The sequence below is a fragment of the Sphaerodactylus townsendi genome, linkage group LG09 (assembly GCF_021028975.2).
Source record: "Sphaerodactylus townsendi isolate TG3544 linkage group LG09, MPM_Stown_v2.3, whole genome shotgun sequence".
Taxonomy (NCBI): Eukaryota; Metazoa; Chordata; class Lepidosauria; order Squamata; family Sphaerodactylidae; genus Sphaerodactylus; species Sphaerodactylus townsendi.
In genome coordinates, this window is record NC_059433.1 from 29,762,927 (window position 1) to 29,787,226 (window position 24,300).

The window sequence follows — 24,300 nt, forward strand, 5'->3', positions numbered from 1 at the left end:
TTCCCTGTCTGACAACTTACTTTGCTGGCTTCAACCACTGTCAGTGGGATAAATTGAATGCCTGCCTGTTTGATGGTGATCCAGCCTCTATCCAGAAGAAATGGCCTCTGGCTTATAGCTGTAAGAATGGCCAAAGCCCCCACTAACCCAGCTACCTGACACTTTTAAATTCATCTCTGAACAGTAAACACTGGGATTTCCTCCCACAAGGGCTGGTGCCCACCCATGGTGTCCTGAACTGCTCCTAATAAAAAAGGCATGCCACAAGTACTACTGTTCCTCAGCCCCCTTGTGAAACTTATGCAATTGTTAGGGATGGCCAAGATCTTGATGAAAGAGACAGCGCTTCCCACTGGCCCCATCTTGGCTCCAGGCCTACTTTGGAAAAAGAATGTCTCCAGAAGCCTTTTTGTCAAGACAGGTCAGGTCATTAGAGTAACGAGAGTTTAAGCAGCTCCCACAGTGGCTGTAGACTGATCTGCCAACACTGTGCAGCTCTCCAGTGACGTTCCCCAGAAATATTTCAAACGAATATCATATTCCAGTGATGAATGCGAAGATCTGAACAATGCTTTTCCCGGGAAAGAAAGCTTTGCTTCTGCACAATGTAAATTTATTTTTGGCACCAAATCAGGCTTATAAGCAAACAAATGTTACTATAACTTATGAGTGGCCAGCCCTTATCCACCGAGCAAAAATAAGGTTATTTTAAAAATCTTTCCTATTTAGAATGGTATTAAGGAAGGAAGGGAATAACTGAAATGTGGAAGTCAGCTGCAGTCTTTCCATTTGTTTGCCCAAGAACTATTTGCCTGTAATTGCGCTGACATTTAACGTCACAGTGATCAGTACATTTGGTCTATTAAAATGCAAAAAGGACACTCTCTCTGATTAGTTTTACAGGACTTCTAGCATATTTGTTCCCTTTCTTTTGTCTAATTAGCCGCATTTATTCTCCATGCAAATAACTTTGTAGATCAACAATACAAAGGAATTGTCCTCAGCCTTTTACACTAGAACCTGTAACAATGATCCAGATAGCATTCTATCCACCTGATTTGTCAGCTGTGAGTTCTTGTGTTTTGCCAGTGAAAGTGACTTAAATTCTGAGATGAACTTTTGGCTTTTGGGAGAACTGAGCATGACTTGGCCATGGGACCAACATTCTTGCATGGCGGCTGGTTACAGGAAAGGATTCGTTATGATAGCCAATCAGTATTTAGGGTTTTTTTAGTCTACCGCTACTGATCTTTTCATTGTGGAATTCTTGTTTACCTAAACAACAGTTCTAAAACCATTTCCTTAGACACAGTCTCAAATCTCTACAGGCCTGTTCAATATCTCCTTTGGAATGTGTCATCGCTTTCTAAAATGTGGTATAGTCACCTTTCTTACCAGGCCTTCCCATTCTCCACTAATCACTGTTATCTATTGACAATATCACTACCCTGCTGATTCCGTATGGTGCCTTGGACTTATAGCTGCTTCTTCCAAGCCTTTCCTTGTTGCACTTTCAAACCTTCTTCCCCATCGTTAAGAATATGACACTTTTATGCACTTTTATCCCACTATTAAAATCTGCATCATTCACAAACTGTTTCTTACCATTAAAACCTGTCACAGCCTTCATATTTATTTTGGGGGCCATTTCTGGGCCACTTTTCTTGTCAAAAAGTTAGGGTGAACAGCCTACATAATCTTGTCATCAAGTTCTTTGCCTCTAATGATGAACAGTACAAACTTAAGGAAAGTTACTTCAGTCTCTAAACCCCATTCATTTCCATAGGCTTAGACTGGAATAACTCTCCATAGGATTGCACTGTTAACATGTCAAGCAGGACTGTACATACTGGTCTGTCAAGTTGGGAAATTCCATTTATTTTGTGTGTGTTAAGTGACAACAAGTTGCTTCTCACATAACAACTGAATTAAGGGCCTTCAAAACATTCTGTCATTAACAGCCTTTCTCGGGTCTTGCGGAGTGACAGCTACGGTTTCCTTTCTCGAGTCAACTCATCTCATGTTGGGTCTCCTCTTTTCCTGTTACCTCCTAGCATAATTGTCCTTTCCAGTAAACCTTGTCTTCTCATAATGTGACCAAAGTACAATAGCCTCCATTTGGTCATTTTTAGCTTCTAGGAAGAGTTCAGGAGCCAGAGTGGCATAGTTAAGAGCAGTGGACTCTAATCTGCCGAAGAAGAGAAGAGTTTGGATTTATATCCCACCTTTCTCTCCTGTTAGGTGTCTCAAAGCAGTTTACAAACTCCTTCTTTTCCTCTCCCCACAACAGACACTAATTAGCCCAAAGTCACCCAGAAGGCTTCATGTAGGAGCAGGGAAACAATCCAGTTCACCAGATAAGAGTCTGCTGCTCATGTGGAAGAGTGGAGAATGAACCCGGTTCTCCAGATTAGAGTCCACCGTTCTTAACCAGTACACCATGCTGGCTCAAGGTGTGGGTTGGATTCCCTACACCTCCACATGAAGCCTACTGGATGACCTTGGGCCAGTCATAGTTCTCTCAGAAGTCTCTCAACCCATATGGAGGCAGGCAGTGGCAAATCACCTCCAAACACCTTTTGCTTTGAAAACCCTATGGGTGTGCTGCCGGCAGGTGCTAACTAGGAGGGCAGCAAGCGTGGTGTAGTCAAAACAGGCCAGAGTCAGGGCAGGCAAAAGAATAGTTCAAAACAGTACAGTTCAAAGTCAAGGCACAGGCAGGAGATCAGGCAAGCAGGCTGAGAACCAGAGGTCAGAGGAAGACCAGGCACATAGAGCTTAACAGAAAGTACACCCATTGCACCCAAGCAGACCCAAGCCCAAAGCAGCATTTATATAGATGGCCTGGCTAATAAGGCTGGGATCCTGCAAGAACTCAATGCTCCTCAGATGCAGATGCCTCCATCTTGTAGTGCCTTCTGCCACACCTTGCAGCAAAGAGAGTACTTCTCCTTTAACTCTGCAACTGTGTAGTCTCCGTCTTTGCCTCCTTTGAGTAGCCAGCTCATTACCTGGATCTTTTGAGATTCCTGAAGGCTCTCCCAGCTGCACAGAATCAGGCTTTACCTGAGCTTGCAAGGAAGGGCTTGGGATCTGGCTCTGCTGACTGCATTTCCTCATAAGGAGCCATCTCTGAATGCACTGTGTCTTCAGGCTCTATACCAGAGTCCTCAGTGCCCAGCGACAGGCTCAAGAGAATGGGGTTGCCATAAATCATCCATGACTTAATGGCACACACACAGGAAAAGTTCAGGCTTGGTTTGATCTATGTATTTTTAGGATTTACTGGGGGAGGGGTATTAATCCTTCTGCTTTCGTTGTTGTTATGCCATATTTATATTTTGGCCTTCCTTCAGCTGTGGTTACCCTGTATCATTGTTATTCTGCAGAAGGAATAGTGACAGAATTATTCTAAAATGGAAGCAATAATCAGGAAGCCAATCTGAAGAGCTTCACTAGTAGTTAAGAGCAGCACTATGTCAGTACAGAGTGACATGAGCGTGTGTTGTGAATTACATCCTATATCTCTTGGTTAGCATCCACCTGTTTACATCTGGTTACCATCTTCCCTGTTTACTTGTTCTGTCTTTTTCATAGGATTTTTTTACTTTTGTCTGTTCTTTTGCCCCGATAGCTGCAGCAGGTACAAGCATTTTGGGAGGTATTTGGGCAGCAGCAGAAGCAAGCTAATTTCCAGGCAAAAATCCTTCTAGCTACAGATTTTTTAACTGAGAACGAAGCTTATTGCTTCACCTTGTGACACATCAGCCTCCCCAAAAGAGCTCTTTGAAAGTCTTCTCAGGGAGACCAACTTTGCAAAGCTGGAAGCTAAAGGAAAATGTAATATTATGACCTGTGTGGTTTTCACTTAATGGTCCCCCACTCAATTGTAGACATTTAGGTCCATTGATGGTTTGACCCATAATGAATTACTTGAGTTCTTTATTTCTCCATCCTCACTGCCCATCTTGTCTAACCTTCATTTCCAATGTTAGCGACTCAGCATGTTTTACCACAGTAGTAATGTACGCTTTCAATCATCATTACGAATGAAGAGGGGCGCTCAATCTGGGCAGGCGGCCAGCTTTACTAAAACTTTCCATGAGGAAAGCCTTTTGTTTTTCTCCAGAGCTGCTAGACAAGGCTAAAGGACAGGGAGGGAGGGGGGCAATACGGGGAGCTTGAAATCCAGTCCAATGTGATGACAGTATTACTGGACTTTGTAGAGTACCTGCATGTTGTTCCAATGACATCTGGACTACTGGAAATCAGTGAGTGAACTCAGAAGTTTTTTAAAAAGGCATAATTGTGGCAGCAGCAGACTAAACTTAATGTCTTGGGAGACAATCCCTTTAATCACAAAGCTGAGGTGCATGAAAAAGGATACATTTCAGCATAAGAATAATTCTGTCTGGTACAGTTCCTGTTCAAATAAACTATATGACCAAATCATGTGCATTTCAAATTTATATATAAGTTTGAAATCTATATATATATATCTATATATAACACCCCGCCTCTCTCAAGCTTATGGCATCAAGGCAACAGAATTTAATATATGCTGTATAGGAGATATATGGACATGTCAGACATTTAACAGTTCGACAGTGTAAGCAATTCATGGGAAGGACATTAGCAATGGCTCATATTACTTCCATAAGTTACGGCTTTTACTGCAAAAGTTATTTTTTAAGAGACACCTTTAAAATGGCTGGTTAGGCTGTAGCTTTCAGTAACGCTTTGCCTGTGGTTTTGCCATTTTTACATACTTACATGAGAGTTTAATACTCCCAATTTACCTTCTTTTAAAGTAAAAAAAAAGAGTATTTGAAATGTATGCATTCATGGGCAAAGTGCTATAAAACTCACAGCTGTGCAGAGACAATTATAAGGGGCAAAATCTGACTGGTACTGAAAAGAAGCTCACGAAGTGATTTTGATAGCTGCTGTCAGCCATGTCTCAGAAATCCAGGCGACTCTTTATAGCCTATATATGCTTGTATTAATGCATAAAAAAACTGGATACTGTCATTTTAGCAAGCCTACTGTTAAAAAGGCAAGGGGGAAATACATACAAAGTGCAAAAATAAATAAATAAATTTAGTTCGTAAATCCCACTTTCCAAAACTGGTTTAGGTAATTTTAGCCAGAGTCCAAAATGACACCCAGGCACTGAAGGCAACGGATTGGGGTATCTGAAGATAAAACCTACAGCCTATTTATTTCAGAAGGGTTGTATTAAGGTGAATGGGACTGTTTCAGTGTGATTAAATTATAGCTGGGATATAGTCTTCTCATGCTTTAGTTCAGGGGTCCCCAACCTTTTTGAGCCTGCGAGCAAATTTGGAATTCTGACACTGCATGGTGGGCATAGCAACAACATGGCTACCACAAAATGGCTGCCACAGGAGGCAGAGCCAGCCACAACATGATTGCCACAGCTTAACTTTGGAAACAGTGTAAATTCTTGGGTTGTGGTGGCAGCTGATGCCAAAACAACATTTAAAAAACCTGCACAGCCAGTCAAATCTCCAGTAATCAAGCAGAAGCCTTGCTGGGCAAACACCCTACCTGGCCCCACCCACCCACTTCCTAAAAACCGTTGGCAAGCAACAGAAAAGGTATCATTGGGTGCCTTGGCTTTTGTTCTGGGAGTGAACGAGATTTGGAAAATTATATACGTTGGAGAGTTAAAGGCACTAAAACCCTTCAAGTGAACAGGCTTAAGAATGCCAAAGTTGCATTATGGCCGTACTTTGGACTTGTCCTTGTTATGGTACTTTGAGGAAGTATTTTAAGAATAACATTCTAGATGGTTAATAACAACATATGTCATTCTGTGATTTTTTTCCCCCTTCCTCGTGGCTTTTATTTATTACATAAATCAGTGGAGGGACTTCAGTTTAACATGACGACTGATGAAGTAGATGTTTATCCCTTTCATTGCCAGTCATTTCCCCCCTCAAAATCATCCCTTACCAGCTACTTTTCTCACTGGGAGGTAAAAGATATACAGAAAAGCAGTATTGGTGGAAGGGGACACATGTGAGCAGACAAATGACTGCGAAGAAAAGAGTTCAACATAATCTGAAACTTGGCAACCATTTCTAGGTAGCGTTGACTGTGCCCACACCTAGAACACAAATTTACAATGCAAATACAATCCTTAAAAACAACAGAATGTATTGTGGATATTTGAATGAGTGTAAAAACAGGGGCCGTTTCCGCACGGCCAAAAGCAGCGACGCGATGACGTCGCAAATTGCGACGCATCCCAAAAAAAGCGTTCACACAGACAGGCGGAGCTGCTACACCGCGCCCGCAGAGAAATGTGACGGTTCGCGACGGAAGCGCTTGCGGAAGCGGCGCTCGCGACGCTTCTGCGACTTGGCGGCTGCAGGCCCGACGCCATTTGTGACGACATGTGGCGGCTGTTCGCACGAAAAGCGGCCGATGCGCCACATGGGGAAGAGTGGTTTTGAATACACCGCCTTCAAGGCCGTTTAGCTGCTGACGCGACGGCGTATCTGATCGGCGCGACTCCGTCACAGCGCTGCGGCGTAACGCTCTGACGCTTCTTTTTCCGTTGCGACGACGTCATATTTTGCCCGTGCGGAAACGGCCAGGGATTCTTAGCCAGCCTATTTTGAAATAAATTCTACTAAAACCAATAAGGCGCTGACCTGGATATCAGATCTCAGAAGCTAAGTAAAGTTGACCCTGTCAAGTATTTGTATGGGAGAACTACAACATATATCAGGATCGTGATGTGGAGGCAGGCAATGGCAAACCTCTGGGCATCTCTTGCTTTGAAACTGCCCCCCCCCCCCTCCAAGGTCACCAAAAATCAGATGTGACTTGATGGCAAAAATATGGCTTAACATGTATAGCAAATATATGGCAAAAAAGTATGGCTTAAACCAAGTTAGATTTTCTTACTACTCAGAAGATAATCCTCACGTTGAAAACAGAACCCAGTTTCTTCAAATGATAATGACAAGTATTCTGCATATGCACACTAACCCCAGTGCTTTCAACAAATTTTATAATCAAGAAAGTGTATTTAGGGTAAGACCTTAGATGGTATGGCATCTTACTGATACTGTACACCTGAATTAAGAAACAAAATTCAGGTGACAGAAAATATAAGACTGTCATTCAATACTCCTTAAGTTTTCGGATGCTCAGAAGTATAACAAAAAATGTCTGTTTTATTTTGTGTTTGTCCTTCATACCTATGTGTTATCAGCATGTGCAATGAAACAGTATCTAATATTATCTCTTTACACTGTGTTGAAAAGCTAGATCATCAGTTACTTTTCCAAGAGCCTTTTCCTGTCCGTGCTGATGTGTTCCCTTGTTGCTTACGGAGATAACACTGATAACTCCACCCAATTTCTTTGATGTTTTAATGGAAGGAAGTAACTCTACAAATGGGTGGTGCTGTATCAAAATATACAGCATGAACATTAATAAGATTAATAACCTACGCAATGTCTCTTTGGCTGTGGAATGACCAGTTAGGGTGGTTTAGAAATGTGGGGTATGCTCTGTGTAAATGATACAGAGAGAAGACATTCAGATGCCACAATAAACCATGGACTGGCTAAACTTTGGTTTGTAAAACAAACTCTAGTTAGTCTGCCAGACATAACTATGTTTGTGCATAAACCATGGCTTCTTGCAGCCTTTCTACCACTTAATAGTAAGAACATTCTTCCTAACTACTATCTTAGTGACCAAGCATCCATGACGGGAATGCCACACCACAAATTGTAGTTTGTAAATTCACACATCAAAACCAATCACAGTTAGCACAAATTGGGTTAACGAACCAGTTACAAACCCCAGTTTGAATTCCTGGTTTAGCACTCACCAACAAACCCCAATTTGTTGAGCCATTTACATTCATAATCTATAAACCACAGTTTCTTGTGATGTCGGAAAGCAGCCACAAAAGAGAAATAAAGGCAACTTTCTAGGAATGGCCAAAGATCCCTGAGCTTCAACAAAAAGTTTAGTCATTAGCAGGGAATATTATACTGGTTGAGAAAAGCCCTCCAAACTATAATAGACAGGACAGGCAGTGTCAATATTAATAAGCTGATGTATATGTATAATTCTCTAATATGTAGGATTGGCTCATTTTGATGCAATTTGGCAAGAAAAAATTTAAAACGTCTAAATTTAGGGCAAAATATCCCAAAGTTTAAAAGCTTTCCTGCTTTTAAACTATTTCTGTATGTCGTTTTTTTAATAAGCATGCAAGGAATATGTCATTTTGCTTCAATGGAAAAAAAAACTACTCTAAAGCTAGCATGTGTCATTAGGGAACTAATTGGGAAGCACTGCATTAAACATGGTTGTACAAGTATACACACACAAGCTCTTGAATTAAATGAAACAAGAGATAATCCTTGGGTATCTTTTTAAATTAATATGTCACCATTCAGTTCATTTCCATCCTGCAGTATCCAAATGAATATCTCCTTAATACAAAACATGTTTGGTACCACTTTTATAATGTTTTGATCAATGCTATGCTCCTAATTTGTGGGGAGTTTCTGTCCAGACAAGTGACACATCTGAACAGGGTGTCTATTAAGCCCCAGGACATAATATTGCTATTCAGACTTTAATAGTCTAACATTTGACATCTGAATTTAGATGGAGTCCTGATGATTAAAATAGAATAAAATATTGCATGAGTTTTTTAAAATGTTTACAATAAACTGCCTTTGGCAGTCATTTTCCCTTTAGCTTACTGTCACTTGCATATTTTTTATTGAAACAAGATCTGTTCAAAGGCACATACCTATTTTAGCCGGCACAATGCATTATATGAGATTATGCCATTACTGAATTGGACCTCATGAAGGCATAAATTTGAAATAGCCACCATGGTTTTAAGCACCAAATAATATGAAGTAATATAATCACATTTCAGATTCCACCCTTTATTACACTGAACAAATAAATCTTTGGAAGTTTGACAGGCTCATTGGAGTTTAATATTGCAATTGTACAGGCAGAACACACACTATATATAATTTTTTAATAAAAGACCAACTGCAAATATACCAAATAAGTAAAGTGGAGTTGGGAGCAAAGCTTTTACTTCAGATGCCAACGTGTGGAGGTCATTATTTAGTTTTTAATTTAAAAATTCTTAGTTGAAATAGAGCAGCTTCATCATTTAGTTCCATGTAGCAGACTTGCTTAATTCAAGATCTAAATAGGACAATTCAAAATGGGGTTTCAGTACCGTTCTGCAAGCCACTGGCGAAGGCATTAGACTATACGGTTAAGATTACTGCACTGTAACAACTAGACATGCAGATAATTCAGCAATGACTACCCACGTTTAAAATCTGGATCATACATTTTCATTACTGCTGATGACATTAGACAGCCCAATCCAATGGAGGGTGGGGGGTGGAATAAAATGGTGCTGCTCCCAAAGTGGGAATCATGGCACAGGCGCCGAGAGAGCGAGAGAAAACACTCACCTCTCCTTGGTTAGCTCATTCCCTAATAGACATGTCGTGCATTTTGCATACATAAGTGTGAAAGGGGGCATTCCCGGGCAAGAACGACTTCATCGATGGCAGTGCAGACCTGAATGGCATAGCAGTGACGGCTCTGGCTTAATTTGCGGATTCAGGCACTGCGCTGCTGCTTCGTTCCCCTGTGCCAGATAAAGTGCCCGTATACCAGTGTTTATGCCAATTTGCATGGCGCAGTGAGTGCTGGCACCAGCCAGGGATCCCACTGTATCCAATACAGTTTCATCCCCCTCCTCCCCCTTTGGACTGCCCAGAAAGAAATCTTTCCCATACCAAGGTCCACCAAAGCTAAATCCTGCTCCATTCCACAAGACTGTTAATTGGCAACTTTCCCCCTCAATGCTAATGGAGGTTAAAAGAACTCAGTGGCACGTCAAAATGGCTGAACACAAACCTCTACATCTGCAGAAGACTTACCATCATCCAGGTACAACTGGTCCAATTCCTCAGGGTCACGCTTGATCGTTACAGGAATAGGGGCCAAATTATGATTATTGTCCTCATGCAACTCGGGCAACGACAGTGGCTGATTTGCTGGAGATTCATTTCTTTGAACATTCGGCAGTTGCTGCTGACCCATTATGGATGAGCGAGTTGGACTGCAGGACTGCAAAAAGGTTGGCTCTTGGGTTACAGATGGAACTGGAGAGGAGGGACTGTTGGGATAGAGTGTTTGTTGGTAACCAAGGGAACAGCTACTGCTCAGATGTTGACTCACCTGCGGCTGCAGCATGATGTGAGATGCTTGATCTGGAGAGCTTGGGTGCACAACTATAGACCTTGGCACTTCCTGCATGGTGGGGATCCCTCCAGCGGTCTGCTGAAGTCCTAGGTGACTGTGGCCTGGGTTGGTGATGCACTTGTAAACGGGAGTGGAAAGGTCCTGCAGCTTGGGACTTGAGCTGGGAGATGATGACATCACAGTGTTTCTCTGCTGACAGGAAGTGAAGCCAGCCACAAGGCACGAGCCAGGATCAGGAGGCATCATGATCTGCTGGCTGTAGTATGGTTTGGAGAGAGGATTTAATCCTTGGTTCCTTGGTCCACAGGTTTGAGCAGGCTCATAGTCATCAGTGGGTTCTGTTTTTATAATTGGGACTGTTGAAAGGAGAAAAAAAAGAAAGAAAGTGCTTTGAGTAAACACAGAGTTGCACATTGGTATGATCAAGTTGGCTTGTGGCTAGGATACCCTTTGCAAAAACAAACAACATCTTGAATAAGACTCTGTGTGTCCTTTGCCTGGTTCTCCCACCCCATAAAAAATATGAATGAGTCATCCACACAAGAAAGTCACAGCTGGTTCTAATATTGAAAAAGACTATTTTCTTTGGACTCTCCTCCAGCTCTAATGTGCTATAAAAATCTATTTGCAAATAGCTGGGCTGCAGTAGAAGCTCTGGACCCAAGGGCTTCATGGATTTGTAGTAATCAAAGCAAGAATTTTAACTTGGATGTACTACCACATGTCTACTGCTACTGATGGCCCATTTGATAGATGTCTGCACAATGGGTAAATTCAAGCATGAGGAGGCAAAAAAGGGGCTTTCAGAGTTCACCAAAACAAAACTGTCAGGAAAATGGCAAGCTCCTGAAAAATGATGCATTTCATCATAAGACTTTGTCTTGGATAAACTGGAATCTAACTTTTCTTTTTAAAAACAACAACAGTAAAGCAGTGTCTACTGTACGGTTTCATAGCTTACACTAGGGGATGCAGGGAGTTCAGCAAGAACTATCTAGACTATGGCATACTTGATTCAGATTCTTACATAAGCAGTCCCAAGCAAGAACAGGTCACCTACTCTTTCAATTAAACAATTGCTCTGCCTGTCACATATTTCATTCCAACAGTACTTACTAATCAGGTAAATGAGTCAGTGTCTCTAAAAATTCCAGGAAGAAAAGCCTGACGTGTTGGTGAAAGTTTACCATGTTCTGAATAGATAGAATCTCTACTGGTATGAAATGGTCAGGAACAAGACCTATCATTCTTCTATACTGTTATCTTCAAATTAGTTTAAGTAGCTACTCCAATCTCTGACTAAAGGCAATGGTTTGGCATTTACGTTGTGTGTGATTTGTAATCGCGTTAAATTATTAGATTTAAATCAGTGTTTGGTTGGAATGCAAGATGGCCGCTACATCCCACTAGGTTCAACGGGGCATAGTTCCCACTAATTGTGCACTTGATCACAACTTTTTTTCTTTTTGCTGTCAAGTTATAACTGACCTACAACAACCTGTAGGGTTTTCAAGGGAAGAGACTTTTTGAGGTGGCTTGCCATTGCCCGCCTCTGCATCACAACCCAGGTATTCCTTGGAGGTCTCCCATTCAAATATTAGCCAAGGTTGACGTCTTAGCTTCTGCAATCTGATGAGATCAGGCTAACCTGGGGCTATTCATGGAAGGGCATTACAGCCTTAGTGAGTGAGAAATGTATTGCCAAAAAACCAATGCTTTAGCTTAAGCGGTTGTGCATTTGCTCAATTAATCCACATTTTTAGAATTTTAGAGGTAAGTTAGTTGGGTAAAAGGTGAATGTGAAATCCATAGAGGCGGCCACCTCTCATCTATAGGTTACTTGTGCCACGTCAAAGGTTTCAAAAGTTGCTTGACAGTTTGCATAGTTGTGATCTAGATACGTGGTTAAGGGCATTGTTGCAGATTCAAAAGTAACCAGTAATGGTTACCATGGTGGTGTGATCTAGGTTGTGTATCGGGCTGCTATTCAGCAGTTAAATCAGAGAATGGCAGTTTTAGATTCATAGTAATGTTTATTTTCTTCAGAAACATTTTCCTTATACAGACAGAATATCAATGTACATAAGATGTCATAGACAGTGGGACTGCCTATGAAAGATTGGCTAAAGCAAGTTCTCCTTGATGTGGAGATGCTGCTCTTTTTGTTAAATGAGGTTCGCTAGAAAAGTAAGCTTTACTATAGTGAAACAAACAAATCAATTCACATCTCCTGGTTGTAGTAGCCCGGTGAGGGTTGAAAACAGTATTTCAAAATGGTGAACAGTGGGTATTCCATTCAGTACTGATTTAACGCTGTACAAAAAGGGTATAAAATGCCATCTAAGGTCATAATAAGACATGAATCAGTGTAAACGTACGTGAATTGAGAACAGCAAATAATTTTGGATTCAGAATTTTTTTTAGTTCTTTTTTATTCTGAAAGATTCACAGTCCCATCCACAGGCTGGGCACCTGGTTCCAGCGCTGCAGCCCTGCCCCCTGCTGCTCCCAAAGGGGCTCCCTAGCGGTGTGGAGAAGGCAAAAAGTCTCCCTGCCTTTGAGAAGCTCCAATGGGCTGCATCGCACTTATGCCAGTCAAAAGTCTGGCCTAAGTGGGGGCTGCACCTGCTGGAGTAATGCCTGGCAAAGGGCAGGAGGGAGCTGACTAATGTCGGCTCCTTCCCTAGTCCTGCCCCCACTACACCAAGAGTGCAGGGATGCTGCTGCAGCGTCCTACATCACATCTCATTGCTGGGGAAGGATGGCGGCTGTATGGTGGTGATTTTGCCCTTCTGTTGTGGTAGGTGCCCCAGAGATGGCGAATCTGCTAGTGTGGCCTCCCCGCCGCTCTCAATGGCAGATTCAACCCCCCCACCCCCCAGGATGGGGCTGATAGTCTTCTTTCTTCTAGAAGCTCATCTATAAGAGATTCTCTCCAGTATGATCAGCATTGTTCACTTCTCAGAAATGGAACACTATCAACTGCGTTAAGACAATTATCTTGGTCTACTGCCTAGTTCAGTGATTTTTCAGGTCTACTCTTGCTTGGCCCCTTTTGTAAATATGGTCCTAACTATTCCATAAGGATTTCATCAGAGGAATCAAAATAGAAAATTAGAACAAAAAGGTTCTCCAGTTTCCTGCTATGATAATATTAATAAACAGAATACAAGAGAATAGAAATTAAAAAAACCCCACCAGATAACTTCTGTAAGAGAGGGGGATGGCTGCTTTAGGAGTGAACATAGCTGTAGTCTTTTCCTGATTGGTGTGCATATGTGTTTTAAATGGGAAAGGAGTAAAAATATATGCATATATAATCACATCTGATCATCTGAGTATCTGTGCACACTGGTATGACATTTTGATTTAAATATTATAAAAGAACCCTTGGGCAGGCCATTTTCAGTCAACCTGTGTGGCAGAACTATTGTGACAAGAGGATGAAATGAAAACTGCAAAGTACTATATACACTGAATATGACTAATATTAATGCTAACTACAATAGCACCTCTTTACAGAACTTTGTTCAGAACCTAACTGTTCATTCCAGTCATAACCTGAAGGGAAACCAAACTGGCTCATTGTTTTGTACTAGATACGTGTGTGAAAGGGGAGCATGCCGTTAATTTTTTTTAGCTTTTTTGTGGAATACACCAACAATAAAATATATTAAAACATAACATTTGAAATTCTAAACTAATTAGGTTCACAGTTTCAGATTCAGTGACGGGTTTAAGCAGACAGATGAGTCCTGACATCAGTAAATTTAATGTCAGGGGCTGAGCCATGTTTCTACAGATACATTAGAGGGGCTTTCAGTTCTTACAGAAAGAAGTCCATATTATTACATAACACCAAGAATTCTCAGTCTCAGGCAATGAGACTGGCTGTGAATATGAATATGAACGGACAGCTGAAGCCTTGGAGATCACACAGACAGGAGCGACTGAGCTATATGTGCAGTGTTCAAGTGGAAGGGCACTGCTGACATTTGAGGGCATGTATAACATTGGCAAATGAACAAGTGAACGAGTGGATATGATGACAGATCTTGGTTTGTTGTAGGCCCTGGTTAGAGGCTGTCTTTAGGCAAGGAAAGGTTTGCCTCCCATTGACTGTGAGAAGAGTGTCATTTTCCAGCATGGGTCACTGGTTGTTAATGATGTGTTTAGCCAGTTTGAGCTGAGAGTCATATTTTAATGTTTTAAATTTGTTGTAACCCGCACAGAGCCCTTCGGGGATTGGGTGGGATATACATCCAAAATAAAAAAAATAAATGTGAAGAGAGATACCTCATTTCCCTTACATGAGAGGTTCCGAACAGGTAAAATATAAGCAAGTTAGTTATAACTCAGAATGAAAGACAGCGAACCTCTTTTGCTGAAGAAATATGAACATGAGCATTTTTTTTCAAAGTATGACTTTCCTAACAGGGCCATTTGCTCTAACATGTTAAAAATCCACATTTTCACTGCTCTATGATTTATCTGTTTTGCTTTTGGCTGTTAGAACGCGTAAGAAAAAGGCTATTTTTTTCAAGAGGCAAGGCTGCCGATTTTAATAATTTAGTGACTGAAGTTAAATGGCAACCAAGAATTTGGTATCCTTTTAAAAATAAGCTAATTCATTACAGCAAGACCTTTCATAGGCCTATTTCTTCACCTGTACATGGCCACCCTAAACCAGTTAGGGTGGCTGTGAGATGCCACAACATATTCAGTCTTCTTGTACACAGAATCATTCATATGAATAATGAAACTTTATTGGCCATGGGTGTGTTCTTCCACACTTAACATATATATGAGGTGATATTCTCTGCAAGTCTTTTATTTCACTCTTTAGAAAGTATGGATTAGATCCAACCAGCTTTTTTCACTGGTGCAAAAGAGTGGAAAGAATTATCTTTGTTTACCCAAAAGACTCTGTTGGAGGTTGTGGGACTTGAATGGACGAAAGGCACGTTAAATGGGGTGCATGGAGTGAAGAATGTAGTTAGAAGGCTAGTTAGATGAGGTGGAGTGAAAAAAAAAAGCTGACTGGACCTTACCCTCTATCTCTCTATCTTACTGGCCTCACTGACAACTCAGAGCTGTCAGCTGTGAACTTAATGAACTTTCCTTTCACTGGCTGTTGTGGATTTTCTGGGCTGTTTGGCTGTGGTCTGGTAGGTAGGTTTTGCTCCTAACGCATCTATGCAGGCAAAATGTTAGGAGCAAAATCTACCAGACCGCAGCCCCACAGCCTGGAAAATCCACAACAGCCATTGAAAGGGAAGTTAGGAGCAAAAATTACCAGATCACAGCCCCACAGCCTAGAAAACCCACAACCACATGTTGATTCTGGCTGTAAAAGTCTTTGGCTCATTCCGCACATGCAGAATAATGCACTTTCAAACTTCTTTCAGTGCTCTTTGAAGCTGTGCGGAATAGCAAAATCCACTTGCAAACAGTTGTGAAAGTGGTTTGAAAACTTATTATTTTGCATGTGCAGAAGGAGCCTTTGACAATACATTCTCTTTCACTGTTCGAAAACCACCTTTTTATGTATAAAAAAAGACTGCAGGCACACTAAGGACAAAAAGGGCACAAAACCAAATGAAGTAGCCAGGAATCTGAAATGGCTCAAATTGCTTCATGTGATTTTTCTGCAGTGATTTGGAAATAGCTTGCTTTGTTTAGGAGGCCCTTCTGATGCAACTTCAAAGCAGGGTGGTTTATTCTTAAGTGTGATTCACTCCGAAACAATTGCACAACTCTAGAATGGAGACTGAGATGCACATCGTGAAATACATCCTATTGAAAGTAATACAGGGTATCAACATTTGCATTCAGATCTACATTCTAATAAGGGTATATATAACATTACTTTCAACCAGATACCAAACACACGTCCCTATGCTACAATTTAATGTACACTGTGATTGGGGTAATGTAGGTACCATCCATCTGTTTGCCTCTGCAACAGAAACACATTTCCCCCTCTCAGCATCAGCTGGCCACTTGTGAAAAGTTTCACAATGGGATGCGAACTATTATTGAAAGGAGGGGAGCATATATTTGCAAAACACATGCTCATTTCACCTCACCTTTAACATTGAAAACAATCTAGCAACCTGAAAAAATGACTGCTTTGGTAAGAAGGTTAAAATAGCTTGCTTAATGTGCACAAAATACAATATTCATGATAGATTTAAAAAAAACAGAGCATTGTATATTATAATAGGGCGATGACTACATAATAATTCTTGTTGTTTCTACATAAAATCCCTATACCCCAAGCACAAAAAAAACACACATTAAGCTAGGGATAACTTTACATCTCACTGGAAAAAAATTCTACACATACGGGTTGCAATAGAAAATTTGATGTTTTTTTAAGCAATCCACACAATACAAATTTGCATGGAATTATGTTATGCAAAACATATTTAATAGTAACTTACTAAGCCTATCAAAGCCCATCAAAATTTAATTATCATTCCAGAGATTTGTCATTCCTGTGTTATAATATAATTGTATGCTGAGTTACAGCAGCCATTGAGGAAATCTGCAAAAGAAGGTGCTGGTAGTCCGTTGCAGCCAAGAGTCTGGGAGAATCTGAACACATTTCTTGCGAAATCAGTTATGTGGGCCAAATTCTGTTTTATGAAATGTATGAACGGTTCCTCTAGGTGGGCTAGGATATATGCCTCATAAACAGAGAAATTGTGCGTGCGTGTAAAGCAAGTCCAAGCCATCAAGCAAGTAAGAGACAGCCGTAATGGTTTCATAGTCCAAATTAATACAGAATCCTGTCAAATGGATGCAAGATTAAGTAAATGCAGGCCGCTGGTGATAAAGATTGCAGACACCAATTGTAAAATTTGCTAACAATTTCAGTTCAGCAGCTTCAAGTTGGGAGTCTCTAATGGAATTGTTTTGTCTGACACAGAACATCCTAAATTCTTGAATTGTTTCTCTCCTCTCTAACTTACTCTTCTCTAACTTACAAATATATATATCAGACACTACTTAGAAATCGTCTGATATATATATATTTGTAAGTTAGTGTACACCTACCTACAGGGATTCCATTTTGATGGTTACTTTTCAGTTTATGGCCGTTTCCCCACTTCAAAAAAAAAAAAAAAAGCTGAGGCAAACCGGTCTCGTTTGAACCTCTGTTTTTCAGCGCGAGTTCCTACTCCCCACCGCAGCTTATCCCTTCTGAAAGCTTTGCTGTCTTCCGCGGTGTCAGAAATGCGGGTCTCTTTTCTGATTGGCTGGAGCCCCGCCGTGGCCTGATTGGACGGTAGCGTCACTAGGAGCAACAGCCCGCGCTCTACGAGGGTTTTTCCAAAAGACGCTCTTGCAAACAGGAGTGGGAATGACGCACGCTAACGGGGTTGAAGGGCTCCAGAATCGGGGTGATTGCGCCGCCGCCGCCGTGGGGAGTGCCGCTGGACCGCAGGTTACTTGCCATGAGTAGCCCACATCAAATGAGGAGTGGGGAAACGGCCTATATGACCTGGTCCTTATATGGACATGGTCCTTGTAAAAGCAAACATCCATGGCTTGGTTATTTTGCCCATACTGGGTGTTAAAAGCTGCAAGAGAGAGTCTGATTAATTGTGTGTCTGAGGCACTTACTCTCAATTGAGAATGGAGAGGCCTCCATAACCCTTAAAAGAAGCCATAGTAAGACCATACCTAAAGACACCCTTGATGTGGGTGACTATTGAGTAATCTCTAATATTCCATATTGGGCAAGATGTTGGAGTATATAGTAGCAACACAACTCCAGAGATACATACAAAAATAACCTATTATGCAGTGATTTATTCATTTATTATAGGAAGCCCTCATAGCACATAGGCTTTTAGATAAAATAATATAACAATGATTGAAATCTGTGAGAAAAAGGAACATTCAACATTTTAGGAAAATGTAAATGTTGAATACATAATTTAAAATATTGAATCAAAATTAAAATAGCCACAGAATTACAGCATATTTAACTAGACACTGAATTAATGGCAGTAGCTTGCATTCTTAGTGCAGGCTAAAACTCTGGCAACTTCCAGAACGATGTGATTTCATTTTTGGACAGACAATTATGTGATAGTCCTCTGAACAGATGGGGAAAATTACTAGAAGGAAAGTTATCAGAGAAGCTCTTAAACTGCCATAGAATTTGGATGTGGAAAAATATGTGTCAGGTTTTCAGGCACCTCAGGACCTCAAGAACAAAACACAAGTACTTGGCAGCCATATTGTCTTTGACCGTCTGAACTACTTTTTCTTGTATCCAGGGTAAAGAGGCATTTGTATATGGTAGAAGAGGGAGAGATGGAACCACAAGGAACCAGTAATCTATACAGGGAAGACCTTAATGTTGAAGATGTGCTGCTACCGCTGCTGTATACTTGCTGAAGGGCTTTAAAGCAATTTAGATGCCAAAGGGTAATATGGTGTAAAGGTAGCAGATATCTCCCATATCAAACCAGAAGAACTAGCACTGCTTTTGTTGGATTGAAATGCTGAAGTAAGCATCTTTGGGGATAAAAGAAGCAAATGAAATTCTGTGGAATGGAGTCCATCTCAAGATAGTTGGAGGAGTACATTTGAATACTTTGAATGTACTCTACAGTGTACCAATTTGATGACAGGTGTCATTGGTTATGCTTCCCATGCTGCAAGACACTGATGAAGACTGTGTGCAGGGAGAAGGAAGGAGAGTTGTCAAAAACTTCATTGGACCTACCTGAAAGTTTAGGTAAAGATGGATATTTGATGTCAAATGTTCACTTGAAATAAGAACTTACATGAAAATGACTGATCTTAAGACTGAAGTGTTCTGGCAGGATGTGTTTCTGGGAATTGTAGGTGATACCATAAAGTGAGCCATGGATTTCAACTACTGCATTTCCACCAGTGTAATATTACTGCTGAAGTTGAACAAACTGTTTCTTCTTCAAAGGCAAATTCTTCCCTTAGTTTTAGTGGTCCACCTGAGCCAGCAAGGCACAATCTTCTATATGTTGGGAAGTAATAATTTGTTGTCTTACTTATGTGTTTCATGTTCAAAGTCTGCTTGCCATTATTTGAAAAGTAATCCAGGGCCAGCAATATATTTTTTTCAGAGATAACACTGGCTGGCTCCCTTCAAAGGTAAGGTACCCTGTTTCCCCTAATATAAGACATCCCCGAAAAATAAGACATAGTAGAGGTTTTGCTGAAGTGCGAAATATAAGGCATCCCCCGAAAGTAAGACATAGCAAAGTTTTTGTTCGGAAGCATGCCCTATCAAAACAGAACACAGAAAATAAGACATCTCCTGAGACATAGCGCATCTTTTGGGAGCAAAATTAATATAAGACACCGTCTTATATTCTGTGGGAAAACACGGTAGCAGATATCCTCTCGGGAAAAATAATAAGATATAGTAGAGGTTCGAAGGCTAAAATATAAGGTGATCCCCGGAAGTAAAGATATTTATTATAGCGCTTCTTGTTCAGCTATCGCCCATAAACAGAATTAATAGAAAAATAAGATATCTCCCCAGTACCAAGATACGATCTTTGAGGGAATTATACATTAATTGTCTTATATCTGGGGAAATATCGTGAAAGGTACAGCAGAATTTCATGTGCATGCCATCTGGTTTTCTGCCTTTATAATCAACAGGCACAGCATTTATCTCCTGTTGTCCTGAGATGCCTTAGAGCTGGGGGGAAGGTGTGCAAAGAGAAAGGTGTACCCTTTTTTGCTGTACGATAAAGGGAAACAATATCTGTATGACGTGCTAAAATACTGTTCGCAGTCCCTTCCAGACCATCCTGTAAGGAGGAGGTCCTACGAGGAAGGGTTGAAGGAGGAGCTCGGTATGTTTAGCCAAGAGATGACTGAAAGGTGATATGATAACCAACTTCAAGTACTTGAAGGGCTATCATATCGAAAATGGTGTGGAGTTTCTCTCTGTTGCTCCAGAAAGTCTGAACTGAACTAATTGGTTGAAATTAAATTAACACAGTTTTTAAGTAAACATTAGGTAGAACTCCCTGATAGAACCTCAGTGAAACTGGCTTCCTCAGGAAGTAGCGGGCTTGCCTTCTTTGGAGGTTTTTAAGCAGAAGCTAGATGACTATCTGACATCAATGCTGATTCTGTGAATTTAGATTGTGAGAGGGAGGGCAGGAAGGGTTGCATTAGTAGAGGCCCTTTCTTACATGCTCAGGGTCATGCCAATCACCATTTAGGGGTCAGGAAACAATTTTCCTCCATGTCACATTTTCCAGGAATCCTTCAGGGTTTTGTTTTTTTTTTGCGGGGGGTGTCACCTTCTGGGCATGCAGCAGGGTCACTGGGGTAAGGGGAACGTTCTGTTCCACAGAGGTGCCAGTGGCAGGATCAGAAGGTTAGTAAGGCATCACTGAGAAGTCTTACAACTGTCCCTCTATAAAGGAGTCCATGAGTTAGACACAAGAAGGTGAATTTTTTTAACAAGAAAAACTAGCCCTTGTAGAAGAAGACTGTGACAAAAAGTTCTCAAATGTTGCTGCGATTATGGCAGACCAAAAGTAACTGAACAGAACAGTTATCAAAAACTTTTGTGACATTAGCTGGTCTTAGTTCAATGCCAATTTGAATCAAGTTTTGCACTTTTGAACATGCATTAAGCTGTTGACTAACAGCTTGATCTGGAGTGGGAGCAGCACAGGGCTGTGCTGGCATGTTTGCCCCCTCTGCCAGTATAATGGGCACCTATGCCAGCGAAGAGAGCAAAAATGCTGACGTCTGGGGACCCCATAGTTCCGTTGTGGCCAAATCCAGAAGTGGGCATCACCGGAGAGATATGCTGGTATCCAAGCAGATGGCAGAGCAGGGAGGGGCAGGCCAGGGTGTTCCTGGGGGTGGAGCCGACTTTAGTCGGCACCCACCTGAGCTTTTGAGCTGGGAACACCTTGGTGTGGCCTTGGACTTTTGAAAGGGTGGTATAATTCTTTTTAGTGCTATGGAGGTGGCTGAGTTTTTTTTCTTTTTTGCTGTCTCCCTACCCACCTGGAAGTCCCTGGAGGCAGCGTGACAGCAGCACCGTCCCTGGCTGCCACAACCCTGTGGACTGGGCTGCCCATTGCATGATTACAGTGATCAAGAAAGCTGGTTTACAACAGTAGTTGGGCATGAGCTGATCAGCAGCTAAACAGGGGAAGAAGAATTGTACTTTGCCTGGTGTGATGAAACACTCTGAAATGGCCCTGACTCCACTACTTTACTTCCACTACTTTACTTTGCCTGTCAAAACGCTACAACTGTATTGGACCAGTTACAGCTTTCCTAATGGACTCAGCAAGGCAGGTCCTGAAACACTTTTACAGCTGGTAAAATACTTGCACAGAAACCAATCTTCAGTATAAAGCAATTAATATTCTTTATAACTTGCAAAATTATCCTACAGCAGGCACAACCTACGACATTTAAAAACATTGCATTACATATCCTTGTATCTTTTATGACCTTAAAAAATAATATTTGGACTGTTACTCCCCCCACCCCAATGCAACCCAACAAATTGTTCTGCAGACCCAGCAAGGTCAAAGAGTTTGCTCAACCTAGCATGAAAGTTTAAAGCTGAAACATGTCAAGAGACTGGCAGTAAAACCCAAGATCTGTGCCGCAATAAAGAAAGCCATAGCAGACTGCATCGCTGTTTTATTACTTTCCCGGTGTTAAGACTGGCATAGCATTTTAGTAAAGAAAAGTGTGGGAGAGAGAATGCAAAAGAGTAGGGTAAGTCTTAAATGTTATCACTAGAAAACTATCACTGCAAACAGTCAAGAGATAATTATAGACACAAAACAGGAAGGCGAGCCCAATGCTGACCAAGTTGGCCACTATCTTCAGAAGCAGGTTTCAGAATCAGTTTCACATTCATTCTGCAGCGCTATGATACTTCACAGGGGGTACGGCTGGGCAATACATTCTTGAAGCTGTCTAGAATGTTGCATATTGAGATGGATAGAAGTCTGTTAAAAGCATTTCTCATTTAAGGTTACTTGCTCCATATTTTAAAAGTGTGGTAATTCCTGTAGGAAATTAGGCCATTTATACTGCAACTACCTCATCTGAATGCTCAGCTCAAAATCACATCACATCATGATAGGAATACCCATGTACACTGTTTCCATGGGTAACCCAAGATCTGGTTAAAGGTAACGTTTAACAACATGAGCTAAAGTTACCAGTTCTTGAGAAGCCTAAACAAGTCAGCACCTTTTGGTTTCAGTACCCTACTTCAATTCAGTTTCTACTGCGTTAATACAAAGGTGTGAGATCTGGCAGACCGTAGCGGTTACAGTATCAGAATAGGATCTGTGAGACTCATATTTGAATCCACCCTCAGCCATGGAAGCTGTGACATGGGACATCACTCTCTCTCAGCCCAATCTACCTTTCATAAAACACAGGAGGGAGAGAACTGTTGTAAGCTGCATTCGGTTCCATTCATGGAGAAAAACAGAATATAAACATATGTAAATAAGTACATAGAGTTGTGTAGTCCACCTGTAAGAATTACTTAGCCTTCAACAAAGTCTTATGGAATTCTAAGTGTCATTACAGTGGTACCTCGAAAATCGCCGATAATACGTCCGGAGATTATCGGCAATGTTCGAAAAAGGCGTATTTCGAGGTACACCGTTTGCGCATGCGCGAACGCTGTTTGGGCATGCGCAATGCCGTTTGCGTACCTTGGCGGCCGCCAAAAATCAAGGCGGCCGATGATTTTCGATGGCAGAAATTGGTGCCTGGCAATCGTCGATTTCTGAAATCGACAATTGTCGAAGGCCCCGTTTTTTTTAGGTACTACAATATTTTCTCTTAACACATAAACCGGTTCTTTGGGCATAGGATTTTTTGTCTCCATGCCTGGGCCCTGACATATATTCATTTGGATAAATATTTAGCATGACCTTGGCGGTACTACCCATATACAGCTAACAGAAAATACACAGGAAAAAAGTATATGGGGAAAATATGCAGAAACTATGCATGAAAAAGACCAAGAGAAGTAAGTCCTAAGTCATTTGTGGATTGCAGCCAGTTGCCGCTTTCAAATTGGCAGTTTCCTTGACAGCTTGACCATTAGCAGTGATTTCTTTCAGGTCTAATATTGCTATCTTTATTTACTCAATAGAACATTACTATGAACTTTCTGAATCTTGGGTCAAATATATTTGCTTCCTGTGCTGAAATTTTTAAACTGTATAATCTTCAATTGCACTGATAGGAAATTAGTGAAGGGAACTGCACTGGTCTAAGGTCAGGATATCAGAAGACAGCTAGGTCCTTGACACTGAACAAAAACTGCAAGAAGACAGTACAAGCCAATGAAAAAGTAGAACTGTTAGTCTGGAAAATATATCTGGCAATGTTCTAGCTGACACTCTTACAACTGGCATAAGGTTGTTTTTTTTTAAGAAGAGCAAGTAACTTCACCCATCCTTAAATTTAAGTTTTAAAACAGATGTTAGTAATGGCAAGTACTACAAAAATGGAAATTTAGGAGCCAAATTTGATATGTTGTTGAAACAGGACAAACTTAAAACTATTCTTATTGTTCTTATCATAGGGTGGTTGTGGGAGCAGCATCAAGCATCTGGAGGGTAACTACCGTTCTAGAATATGTTTCTATAGCTATGTAACTCCCTTGATGAGCCCAACCCAGTCTCCTTCTTAACTACACTTGGCCCACGGACCTAAAATTCAGGCCGATTTCCTGCACAACACAAAGTCAGCAGCACCCTAGAAAGAGCCCTTCTATCCACAAGGCCAACACAAAGCTTTGGATGCTTTAATTACTGTACAATTTTGTGAAGTGTTTTCTCTTGAGGCCTTTATTTCCCCATTGCACAATCCTTCGTCAAAGTCTACAACGTAAGGCCTAGCAATTACTGTTGACATTACAAGTTGCAAGGCAAGGCGGTGACAAAAATGACTCAGTCATGTTCT

The 24,300-nt window shown here is 41.2% G+C and overlaps 1 protein-coding gene across 3 annotated transcripts in view; it reads right to left on the minus strand.

Moving 5' to 3' along the window:
- The window catches only part of NFATC1 (nuclear factor of activated T cells 1), a 171,497-nt gene that overhangs the window by 38,504 nt on the left and 108,693 nt on the right, over nucleotides 1-24,300 (minus strand). For 2 of the 3 annotated variants that reach the window (XM_048508238.1, XM_048508237.1), the window contains exon 9: nucleotides 9,984-10,664. In XM_048508238.1, the coding sequence (XP_048364195.1) occupies nucleotides 9,984-10,664 (681 nt within the window). The remainder of the gene's footprint in view (nucleotides 1-9,983; nucleotides 10,665-24,300) is intronic. The other variant, XM_048508239.1, reaches the window with a different exon arrangement.